The 12,285-nt window shown below is 40.9% G+C and overlaps 1 protein-coding gene across 6 annotated transcripts; it reads left to right on the top strand.

Moving 5' to 3' along the window:
- The first annotated feature begins 276 nt into the window (after positions 1-276).
- Positions 277-10,298, top strand: UPP1 (uridine phosphorylase 1). 6 transcript variants are annotated; one of them, XM_048939841.1, is made up of 9 exons: positions 284-374; positions 707-1,199; positions 1,444-1,508; positions 4,205-4,322; positions 4,799-4,957; positions 5,989-6,103; positions 6,877-7,086; positions 8,391-8,537; positions 9,180-10,298. In XM_048939841.1, exons 3-9 carry the CDS (start codon positions 1,456-1,458, stop codon positions 9,317-9,319), a joined length of 942 nt encoding a protein of 313 aa, XP_048795798.1. In that variant the 5' UTR covers positions 284-374; positions 707-1,199; positions 1,444-1,455; the 3' UTR covers positions 9,320-10,298. The 6 variants fall into 6 exon arrangements, with proteins under 6 accessions (XP_048795797.1, XP_048795798.1, XP_048795796.1 ...); XM_048939839.1 differs by having other exon boundaries at positions 291-374; positions 707-757; positions 9,180-10,297; XM_048939840.1 differs by lacking the exon at positions 707-1,199 and having other exon boundaries at positions 277-374; positions 9,180-10,297.
- The last annotated feature ends 1,987 nt before the right edge of the window (positions 10,299-12,285 follow it).

The raw sequence follows: 12,285 nt of genomic DNA, 5'->3' as shown, positions 1-12,285 counted from the left end.
GTTCCATCTCGAGTATTGCATCCAGGTCTGGGGCCTCAGAACAAGAAATGGAACAGAGTGTGAGTCCAGAGGAGGGCCATAAGGATGGTCAGAGAGCTGGAGCATCTCTCTTATGAAGAAAGGCTGAGGGAGCTGTGCTGAACCCGCAGCCTCGAGGCAGAGAGTCGAAGCTACCGGACACCTCGGCCACCGCCGCACACCTCTCAGCCGGCCCCGAACCCCGCTAAGCCGGCACGCAGGGAGTTAACCGCGCCCGGTGCCGCGCTCCTTCGGGGCGGGGCGGCTCAGCCCAGCAGCGCTGCCGCTGCCGGGAGGCGGCACGGCTGGGTCTGTGGGAACGCTCCGAGTGGTGTTCGCTACCCCGTGGCGCCCAGGTGAGATCGCCGCACGAGGGGGCGGCACAGGCGGGCGCGGGGTCCGCGCGTCCCAGTGGAGCGAGCGCGGTGCTCCGCTGCGGCCGCCCCCATTGCGCCGCCGTAAGGATGCCGGGCCGGTGCTGAGCGGGGTTGTGAGCGTTCCCTCCGTCCCGTGCGGAGGTGAACGTATGAAAGAGTTTATTGTTTTAAGTGAGGGAGATTTATCACCCTTTATGAATTGTAATACATTTCCTTTATTCGGTGGCTTTTAACGTGCAGCCTTCAGTTTTCTCTCACGCGGTTCTTTCTCGACTCTTTCCAAATGCATCCCTTTTGTAATTCTGTTGCAGAACCGGGTGGTTTCCGTTTCGTCGTAGTACCTCCGTGCGATCGGTCCCTTTGTAAGGAGCGGGAGGAGGAAGGCTTTGTCACTCGGATCTTCCTGGAAAGGGCATCCCCTGATAGAGCTAGCTTTGCACGTAGTCACTGCTGAAAATGATAGCAGATCATCTTGTTTATTTATGCATTTATTTCGTGTAGGTTAGGGTAATGGGTTAGAAAAGGGGATGAGCGAGGGATAGGAGCGCTGTTATTTCTGGGAACTCGTGTTTGGTCACCTTTACTCTGCAGGAGGCACAGATAGAAGTGCTTTTAGGGTTACGAGGAGGAGCTTCGGGAGGAGGAGATGATGAGTAAGAGGTTCCCTGGAACTCGTGTTTCAGGCGTATGACAGTTAGAGAGGGGCTGCGGGGACCGGCCAGAGCCATCAGAGGAACAGACAGAGCCCCCACAGGGGCCTCTCTCCGGCAGTAAGGCAGGTGCTGCTGGACAACAGAAGCAGTGGTGAGGTGGGGATTGTCTCAGGAGGAGGGCGGGGGGGAGAGGGGGGTGCTTAGCCATGTAAACAGCGGGTGCTCATTTTGCCAGAGTTCTAAAAGCTATAGTGTGGTGGAATTGGTTTTTTCTTTGTTTTTGTTTTAGTATTTGTGACAGTGTTTTCTATGTAGGGGGTTTCTATCAGTGTTAATGTTAAAGACGAGACTGTTCTAATGCATTTATAGCAAATGATTTTAAAATATAATTCTAGGTTCAAGCATACATGGCTCCCGGTGTCTCAAATGAGAAGAAAATGGAAGATGAACAGTCTTCAAGGTGAGATTGAGAAATTTCTTCTCATGTCCAAGTTCACTCTTACTTTCCTTCCCAAACTTTAAAATTCATTACACAGCTGTTTAGTGGAAGATGAAATGTTATAGGAATACTGACTGTAACATCAAGTATCTACAAAGAGAGCTTTTCTGGAAAACCATTTTCATGTGAAATTTTTCAGGCATAGATGATGCTGTGATGGCTTTTAATCCGGTGAGCTGTTGAAATGCTGACTTTGGTTGCTGCCTGTAAGTTGACCTGCAGCCTGAAGAGACAGAACAAAAATGTCCACCTGTTTGTCTCATCCTTTATCTCATTTTAGTAAAGCCGTATGTGTGTGTTTAGCCCTCAGATATTCATGTTCTCATGAAACCCCCAGAATTATAGGTGCCTTGAGCAGTGTGAGGGAATAAACTGTCTGCTCCATTGAGCTCAAGATTTTTATCAGGCAAACTTTGCCTTAACTGTAAAAGCAGGGCATTGGCTCCATATGCAGATAGCAATATGCTTACTTTTATTGCCCATTACTCCAGGGTCCAAGTCTGCAATTAGATTTGGATGGGCAGATAACAAGCACATGTCAGTTACAGCATTTAAATGCAATGAGACTGTGGGGTGAGGAGTGCTGCTGAAGGATAGGAGATGAAAGAGGTGGAAAGCAGACACAGCTGAGGAAGGAAGCTCTAGTTGGGCAGGGCAGGAAGACAGCAGTGCTGGTACAAACCACTTGAGTTTCACAGCCTTCTAATAGGGGCCTCGCCTTTTTCCAGTTTATTTCCTGGAGAGAAGCTTTTACTGCTGGTGTTCTCATAAAGAAGGAAATATATTTTACATGTCCAAGAACGAACTGCAAAGTGATTTCAGATTATATCCTCTTTATATCTAATAGCCATTACTATCAGGATCAGCCCAGCCAGCTATTTGCTCTGTGTTAGCGATCCAGTTGGTTTTGGCAGAGAGTCCCACGAAACAGCTCTGAGAAGGCAGCCTGGGAATTCTGCTTGAGGGAGCTGGCAGTCTCCTGGGTGATGTGCACTGTGCCGAAGTGCCATAACCTGCTCTTTGTTTCTCCTGGTCTCACCATACCAAAATTCTTTCCGTAGGCAGGAGTTAAGCTGGGTGGAAGGAGAAGAGCTGCTCACCGTGTCAGACTGCTCTTTCAGTTACTGAAAAGCATTAAGCAGTGGTGAGCAGAAGCAAAGTGAGTGGGTTGGGGTGCCTTATGTTGGTTGTAATAGCTGCTGATGAACTGATGGTAACATTAGAGAAGGACTTTCAAAAATAAGTGATAGAGCACTGGGTTTTTAACTACTTTCTCTGCTTTTTAAGGAACAATTCAGTGAACTCAGTATGGGCATATAGGCAGTTTTAGGCTTCTTAAGGTAACAACAGATCCTGCATAGAATTGGTAGATAAAGATGTAGGTCCAACAGGAAAGTACTAGAGGCATTAGAAGACAGGATAACCTAAAACATCTAACATCCAAATAACACAGACACTTGCGTTTAGGCTTCAGAGTTTTTCCTGGAAAGTCTTTATTCTTATTTTATATGTTTTATTTTTCATAAACTCCAGAGAAACTCTTTCATTTGTCTCCTCTGACAAACTAGCCCAAATTTGCTGAGCCACGCTGTGTCTGCAGTAAGCATTCATTAAGCTGTTAAGTCATCTTCTTTTGTCTGGAAGATACTTTATTCTTTATTTCATCTCTCAAAAACTGCTTTGAAGTATTGATTGGTATTTTACTTCAGCTTGTTATTATTGACTCATATTTCCTACCTGTTTCAGCTGAGCGGTAAACATGGAGTACAGAGAGAAGGAAGATGTTTTATGAGTCATTTAGCTTGCTTAGTTCACCACCAAATTTTCCATGAAGGCGGTCCCACACGCTAACTAGTTCATTTTTCTCTCATTGCTTTGGTATTTCCTGGTTTTCCAAAAGTTGTCTTTTTTAGGTGTATCACTTCCTTACAAGAAGCAACTTAAGAGGAAATGAATTCTTTTTACTTTTCCTTCCCTCTCTTCTTGTACTGTATTTCCTTTCTTTTCTTTTTTAATTTCTTTCTTTGCTTCATATTTTCATTTGCTTCTTTCCTGGACTATTCAGTTTCTCTGTGCTCTCTTTACTGATTTCAGGACATAGGTTATTTTCTCCTGGCTGGATGACAGAGTAAACAGTGAGGCAAACTGCCAAAAATTGTGTTTGGGCTTGTCTGTAAAGCCCAACTCTCCCCACCTGTCCCAGGTAGCTAGGAGGGTCTTTCAAAACACAGAGGTCAAGTTTGCTTTTCGGCTTTGTTGTATACTGTCTGTGTACTAAAGTGATCTATTGAATATCCCCTGGTCTTGTTCCCATTGCTCTGCTCACCTCCAAGCCCCACCCTGGGTCACAGCTTTGATATTGTTCAAGGTAAAGGTTGCACTGTTGTAAATGTTTTCCACTGCCTGTGTTTTTCTTCAGCACTTGCATCCTGTGCAGTGAATGGAATGCTTACTATCAGGTGTGACTTATTACATGATAGAAGGAGATTATAAAATTTAGGATTTCCCTAACATAATCTGTGTGGAACCAAGATCAGGTAGTGTAGGCAGGCTTTGATGTGGCATTTCCCAACTTTTACTGCCCGACTTTGCAAAATTAGAATGTTTGATGTGTTTTTATGTATTTTATATGTTCCACCATGCTGCTGTCCTGACAGAGAAAATTCTATCCATCTGTGCAACCCTCACCTGGAAAAAATGAAAGAAGACATCCTATACCATTTTGCTCTTGGGACCGGTACCCATGATTTTCCTGCACTGTTTGGAGACGTAAAGGTAAGAAGCTGCATTTCATTCAGCAAGCTTAAAGCTTTTCTGCAGAAGGAAAAAGTAGAGCTGACTAAATAAAATTAAACAAGGCAGCATATTGCCAGTTGAGGGAGGAATGGAAAGGGGATAAGACTTGCAGGTTGTTGGTTTTTTTTTTTACTATCCATATCAGTTATAATAGTTTCTGATTGTCTTTTTTCAGGAAGTAAAAGACAAATATTGCAGTCTCTATTTAAGTAGAGAAATCCATTTTTGAGGTCTTGAAGTCAAAATCTGTATTTTACTAGTTTAATCAGGTTGAAGGCCTTTGAGTTCTGTATTGAATTTTTTTGGGGTATACTTTTTCTTAATGGCTTTTTAGCATGATAGAGAAAAGAACCACGTCTACGAGTAGCTTTGTGTTAAGGTGCCAGCATACTCTTGTTTACCTCTGCATGAATCATCCAATCAATTTTTGTTTTGTTGAATGCCATCCGCACCAGTTTGTGTGTGTAGGAGGAAGTCCTTCACGGATGAAAGCTTTTATTGCCTACATAGCTGAAGAACTTGGACTTGGGAGCCCTGGTGGTGACTACCCCAACATCTGTGCGGGAACTGACCGTTATGCCATGTACAAAGTGGGACCCGTTCTGTCAGTCAGTGTAAGTGACCTTTAGGAAACAGAACGTAAAAATGTCCATCCAGATACTACACGTACGTCAGATATTGAACATGATTTAGTGATGCTGTTCAAAGTAGAAAATATGAAGCATGTTTCTTTTAAACGCTTTTGATGAAGTCCGCCTTTTATGTGTTTTCATCCATGTTCACAGTAGTCCTGTTGTCTATTTAAGAGTTTCTGTTTATCCCTTTCTTGTAAAAGGGCTTATCCCCGAGACACTGATTCTTTTCTTGCCTTCTTTTCCCTCAGTGTAAAGTAACCCTGAGGTGTTGCAAAGCCTTAGAAATGTTTTGAGCGGAATCACTGCTGTCTCATCCCTGTTTTTTATCCTGAATAATGGAATCATCACTTGATATATGTGGGACACTGGAAAAAATGCATCTATTGCACATTCCTACAGTGGCATTTTCAAGTGTGCTAACATAGCTTACGATGGGCATTCCATGAGAGTTATGCCACCAACTTGTGTACGCATTCTAAAAATTCGCACCTTTAATTTGTAGATGCAATTACACACTTGAATTGCAATAACATAACTGTAATATCATTCTCACCCTTTCCCTTGACATCATCATACAAGCTGAATGGACTTGCATTTGAACTTTGTGACTAAATAAACAATGGTTGTGTTTTGAAAAATTTGAGCTTAATTAGTCACTAGCATTTCAAGTCGGTAAAAAGAGGGTTTTTTACCATGTTTAAGAAGAAATCCGTGGTGAAGTAAACTTAATGTAAGCGTAGGAAAGGATACTGATTATATTTTCAAGAGCATAAATATTTTATGAGTCATGATTATTAGAAATACCGAACTTCATCTATAGTCCACAGATTCAATGGGAGTCCTTGTGTTTACTGTTCAGAAGTTTTTCAGTGGGCCCATGAGTGTTTTTTGATGGTGAGTTAAGTGGCATTTGGAAAAAGTATCAAGAAGGAGATAACACCTAACTCCTTCCATGTATATTTTTCATTGTCTTTGTGAATGTCGAACATGAATTTCTGCTTTCATTTCAGCACGGTATGGGCATTCCTTCTATTTCAATCATGTTGCACGAGCTGATCAAAATGTTGTATCATGCCAAGTGTTCCAACATAACCATTATTCGCATTGGCACCTCGGGTGGAATAGGTATTTCCCCTCTTGATTTCCTTTTTTCTTCAAACCAAAGCATTTGGCATCTCTGTTGGAGAGCAAAGTGTTTCTCCCCAAGTGATTTGTGTTCAGAACAGATTTCCACAGCAGGTTGTCTGAGTACATTTAATCATATAATAGAATCACAGAGTGGCTTGGGTTGAAAGGGACCTCAAAGCCCACCCAGCTCCAACCCCATGCCATGAGCAGGGCTGCCACCCACCAGCTCAGCTGTCCAGGGCCCCATCCAACCTGGCCTTGAGTGCCTTCAGGGATGGGGCATCACAGCTTGTATGGGCAGCTGTGCCAGCGCTTTACTGCCCACTGAGTAAAAAAGTTTTCCCTAACATCTTTCCTCTTTTAGCTTAAAACTGTAATATTTCTTTTATTTCCTGGGTCCTAATGTCCTTCCATTTCAAAACAATAAATAATTTTAATAGAAAAGGAGGTATCTACCTCTCTAGATAGATAAAATGCACTTACAAGATCTGACAGAGGGAGAAGGACATTCCTGTACTGTATAAAATAGCAAAAATAAGAAAGAATATACCATGAAAAAGTCAATATTTCATTTTTTCCCAAATATATTTGCAATAATAAACTGATGCGGTGAGGCATACACACACAAAAAATATCTCTTTGTGATTTCAGGGGTAAAATTATCACTTTTAAAAGAAACAGGATTGGGTGAAGGTGTGTGTTTCTGTCTGTGGAAACTAAGCATTACGTGTATCTGTTATTGAAACTGCATCTGTTTCTTCCCACTGCAGGTCTGGAGCCAGGCTCAGTGGTTATAACCAGGCAGTCTGTAGATGCCACCTTCAAACCTCAGTTTGAACAGGTTGTCCTGGGAAAAACTATAATTCGCAGCACAAATCTAGATGAAGAGCTGGCTAAAGAGCTGCTGCAGTGCAGTAAAGAAATCAATCAGTTCAATACTGTCATTGGAAACACTATGTGCACTTTGGATTTCTATGAAGGTATGACTGCAACAGACTAGCAGAAGTATGGATTGACATACAGACATCAGGTGCTTCTCTGGTCTCTCAAATATGTTAACAAAATCTTTCAAATCTCATGAGAATGGGTTGAAGACAGCAACTAATCCTGCTTTTCAGGCAGTTACTGGGTGTGTGACAAAGGGTGCTATGTGCAGAGGGACACATGCACATAGTCCCCAAGATGGATCAGAAGCAAACAGTGTCAGCTTGTGCATTTATTCAGACCAATTGCAGAGACAGGCTGCACTGAAAAAAGGAGTCAGGAATATTTTCGATACAGATAGCAGGAGCTGAAAAGAGGCTTAAGGGTGTGAATTTCAGAATACGCCTCCTGAAAACAAATAGATAGTAAAGTACCATGTCATTTAATTATGCTGTATGTGATGTGCTGCCAGCTTACCTGTAGGTGTTAATCTCAAATAATCTGAATAAATTTTAATTTCCAAAGAATGGTATTGCACAGAATTGAGGGGTTTAGAAGGGACCTTTGGAGCTCACCTGGTCTAACCCCCCTTAACAAAGCAGGTTCCCTACAGGAAAGTGTCCAAGTGGGTTTTTAATATCTTGAGAGAAGGATACTCCACAACCTCTCTGGGGAGATTGTTCCATCACACCCACAGAAAAGAAGTTCTTGCTCATGTTCAGATGGAACATTCTAGGTTCCAGTTTGTGCCCTTTGTCCCTTATTCTGTTGCTGGGCACTGCTGAAAAGTCCAGGCTGAACAGTCCCAGCTCTCTCAGCCTTTCCTCATAAGGGAGATGCTCCATGCTCCTCATCATCCTTGTAACTCTCCACTGCTCTCTCTCTAGAAGTTGCCTAAGAATTAGTATTAACTATTTAGCAGAAGATACTCCCAATCTCTAACCATTTGAAGCTAGTATCAGGAAGGCATTTTCAGGCCTGGTGGTTTTTCTTGACAATGATTATATACAGGAAAAAGTGCTGTACTTCCATACAGCTTAAAGCAGATGTAGTTTGCTGCGAAATTCGGACATGTGCCCCATGTGGGGAAAGCCACTTGATGTATTTTTCTGTTTGTGAGTTTGAAAGTTTAAGCTGGAGAAAACCAGTAAAGTTACTGTGAGTCACATTATAAAAAATGCAAGTAATACCTAGAAGCTCTAGCAGTAACTGAGAGTCACTTTTGTCTTATTTGTCTTTGGGGATGGAGGAAAATGTTAGTAAAATCTAGACACTGTGGATGGGAAATTGCAATAAATGGGTATTTTAGAAATTTAACTTGGTTTATGACTTATTGTATTTCTACAAAATGGCTTTGCAGGACAGGGAAGGTTGGATGGTGCGATCTGCTTGTATAATGAAGAAGAAAAACTGCAATATTTGAAGGAAGCTTATGATTCTGGTGTCAGAAACATTGAGATGGAATCTTCTGTCTTTGCTGCCATGTGCAATCTCAGTGGTGTCAGAGGTAAACTAACTTAAAGTTGCTTTAATCCAACATCAGAATTTTTTCTTCAGTGCAGGAGAATTCAGGTAAAAATTATCAATGGGGTACTGCATAATATACCATCTGCATGAAACAGCTCTGGTTGTAGAACTGTTACTATGATTGCTTGATTTAGTCACATATATTCAAAATTTATGCAAACTTCTCATAGTTCTCATATACTTCAATTCTGATCAACTGCTATTCCACCCATTGGCAAGCACATAAGTCATAAAAGCACCTAATTACCCTGTAGCACTGATTTGTTTTCCTCAGCTAGGTTTTGAAGTTTGCTGGAAGCAACTGGTTAATTTAATCAACCAGATGGTTTTAAAATGTATGGTGCTAAAATCGCTGTCTACACTTCTATATAGATTTGAAAGCAGATTTTGTGTAGACTTACGGCTGTAATTCTTAAACAGTTACAGATTTTTGGTAGCATCATAAATCTTTCCTAATTATAAAGTGAGATTTTTTTTTTTTACACAAGATAATTAATTTTCAGTAAATTACAGGAAAAAAAGAATAATTATAGTGTTCTTATGTTTGTTCAAATGTTTATGATTTTTAGACTGTCTGAGTACCAGAGTGCCATATCTAACTAGAATGTCTTTTCATTTCTAGCTGCTGTAGTGTGTGTCACTCTCCTGAATCGGCTCGAAGGGGACCAGATCAGCAGCTCACACGATATACTTGTGGAGTATCAGCAGAGACCACAGAAATTAGTGGGATATTTTATTAAGAAAAGTCTTGGGAAAGTATGACGTGTCTGTCTTTGGTTTTTAGAGACAGAAGGCTTTTGCACAGCGGAAGTCGTGGTCACGACCTCCGTGCATTAAAGGTTCTTTGCCTCAGAATAGCTTTCAGCATTCCATGTACATGTGGAAGTTAATCATTTGTGTCAGTGTGCTTTGGGAACTGAGTGTGCTGAATGCGCTTCAGTTAAGATTAGTTTAGTTATTGTTGCTGGGATTTAAGATTCCCTTTTCTGAGTGGAAAGTGGATCTGTTGTGAAGGAGAAGCTTGCTGTGACATATGAAAAAGCTTCATTTATCCCTGCTGCTAAAGAAAAAGTAGGAAGAAAACAAAGTACTTTTTTGGAAAGTACTTACAAACCACCAAATTAAAATTAATTTAAGAATGTTAATACCTTCCTTGTTGTTTTTTAAAAAATATATAAAGTTATATAAATTATAACAGCTGCCTTTGTTGTTTCACTTTGTAAAGAAAACTTAGAGTGAATGCACTTTGTTTTTTCCAGACATTGACAAATAAACAGTATTGTTTTCATATGGTGATATTTCAGTAAATTGCAAAGTGTGAGACTGGATTTCCTCAGATTTATGGATTTGACACTGAGCTGTTGAATATCTGTACTTGCTAGATACCGATCCAACAACATCATTTGTATCTCATTTAAACTACACCATTGGGTGAATACCCACGGAACACTTTTACTGTAGTCATTTTGCATGGAAGAACATAAAATCTTTTGCTGAATTGTTGCTCCTGCAGCCTGAAGGCAAAGTTAGAGGCATTCAGGAGATGCACAACATCTTCACAGGACTGCATGATGCGGTTCATTTTCTTCCTCCCACTTCATTTCTTTTTAAATTTTTTTTTCATTAACACTTAACACTCACTCTTGCAGTTGTTTCCAGTTCTGAAAAACTGGAGAATAACTATTGACTGCACGTGCCACCGAAAATGTCTGCATATTTTTTTCTGCTGTCATTAGCCTAGTTTGTTTTAGTGCAGGTAGTTTTTGTTTTTCATTTTTATTTTTAAAATCATAGTCATTTATTTGCTGCTGCAGTTGAAGTATGTGATCAAATAAAGAACAATGTGTTTCTCTCTCTCTCTATAGCCCCATTCTAGTAGGGGTCACAGGTCAAGAGACTCAACTCAGAACAGTTGTTCCTAATATCAGCGTGGAACCAATAGCCAACAGGTACCATAAGGGAAAGTTAAAAAGAACTTTGAAGAGAGAGTTCAATGGAGCATATAAACAGGAGGGGGAACGGCTGTTTACATGGGGGGGATGTGATAGGAATGGTTTTAAATTGAGACAGGGGAAGTTTAGGTTAGCTATTAGGAGGAAGTTTTTCACACAGAGTGTGGTGATGCACTGGAACAGGTTGCCCAAGGAGGTTGTGGATGCCCCATCCCTGGAGGCATTCAAGGCCAGGCTGGATGTGGCTCTGGGCAGCCTGGTCTAGTGATTGGTGACCCTGCACATAGCAGGGGGATGAAACTAGATGATCATTGTGGTCCTTTTCAACCCAGACCATTCTATGATTCTATGATCTTATGATTCTATATATTTAGCTAATGTAGGTTTTATTTTGGTGACAATAGTCTACAACCCTCTGAGAACACGAGAGTTAGATCAGAAAGGGAGTGATGCAGCAGTAGGCATGTTCACTGAGACAAAAACTGGAAGAATTTGATCAATTCATCAAAAATGGAAGGGAGGTCTATTGCAAATTGGAAACTGCAAACAACGACTAACGTCCTACTTTTTATAACTTTTTAACTGGGAACATATTGGGAATGGATAGTGGAAAAGATGAAAACGGTGTTGTCATTGTTCTCTTTTTAATCCAAACATGCTTTAAATACCTTTGATTTATTTATTCTCCTTATTCTAAAAATTCACTTTCTTATTTTATGTTCAGGATAAGCAATGAAGGTAAGCTTTTCAGAAAATGTTTTTTTTTCCCCCTCTAAGTTCAGGAAGTGTTTTGGGTGAAACGCAATCTCCACATTTTGTTAGAACTGTTTCTCTCTTAAAAAAATAATTGTGTAGTTCTACCCAGTGCTTGCCTGTGCTTTGCAGGAAGTGAGATATGTGACAAAGAGCAGCCTTGCTCTTTAACCTCCAATTCCCAGAACAGTAGGAAGGAAATAAGAAGAGTGCTTTAAGAAGAAACATGCTGCACTCTAGGCTGAAGCAGTGGTGCCTACGCAGAGTTGAATGGTGTGGGCTTGGAAGAAAGAACTCCTAGAAAACTTCAGCCATGTCCTTCTCCTTCCCTCCGTTCCTTAGGGCATCATATTTTTCTTCCTCTTAAAATAATTTTCTTCTTTCCAAAAAGTGATATAAAGGATTACATCATCATAAAAAAAATTAGAAATCAAAGGAGACCAAATACGCTGTTTTTTTCCCACTGTCAACATCCTGCAATACTTAATTCCTAATACAAGAGGGTGCTGTATAAACGCATCCTACGTGCCAAAAAATCTCTTGGCTAAAGAGGAAACTTGCCAGTAAGTTACCTGATAAGAACAATTGAATTAGACCTTGTGACTGTGTATGGACAGAAAGATAAAGACATGAATCAGCTGTGCGTGCATCCGGCGGTGAAGCTACTTTCCGGTAGATTTTACAGAGGTCCATTACCAAAAGCAACCAAAGTTCCACTTGTGCTGTCTAGTCAGCATATACTTAACAATACGCTACAGAAACAGTTTATTCCAGACATCAGTAGGGATAACAACAAAGGGGGAAGGCAGATGTGATGAGCATGGAAGAATGACAAGAAAACAATTTTTCTACCAATGATTCCTAGCGTTCTGGCTTGATCTAATCTTTCTGTGAAAGAAATGGTTGAGAGCACAATGTAAGATAGCTTAAAACACATCTGTTGCAAATTTGAAAGAGACCGAGAGTGGGCAGTAACTTGATGAAGTTGAGTTCACTTGAGGAAGTTAATTTTTATTTCTTGCA

Source organism: Lagopus muta, chromosome 3 (assembly GCF_023343835.1).
Source record: "Lagopus muta isolate bLagMut1 chromosome 3, bLagMut1 primary, whole genome shotgun sequence".
Taxonomy (NCBI): Eukaryota; Metazoa; Chordata; class Aves; order Galliformes; family Phasianidae; genus Lagopus; species Lagopus muta.
This window is presented reverse-complemented; position numbering and strand designations above follow the sequence as displayed.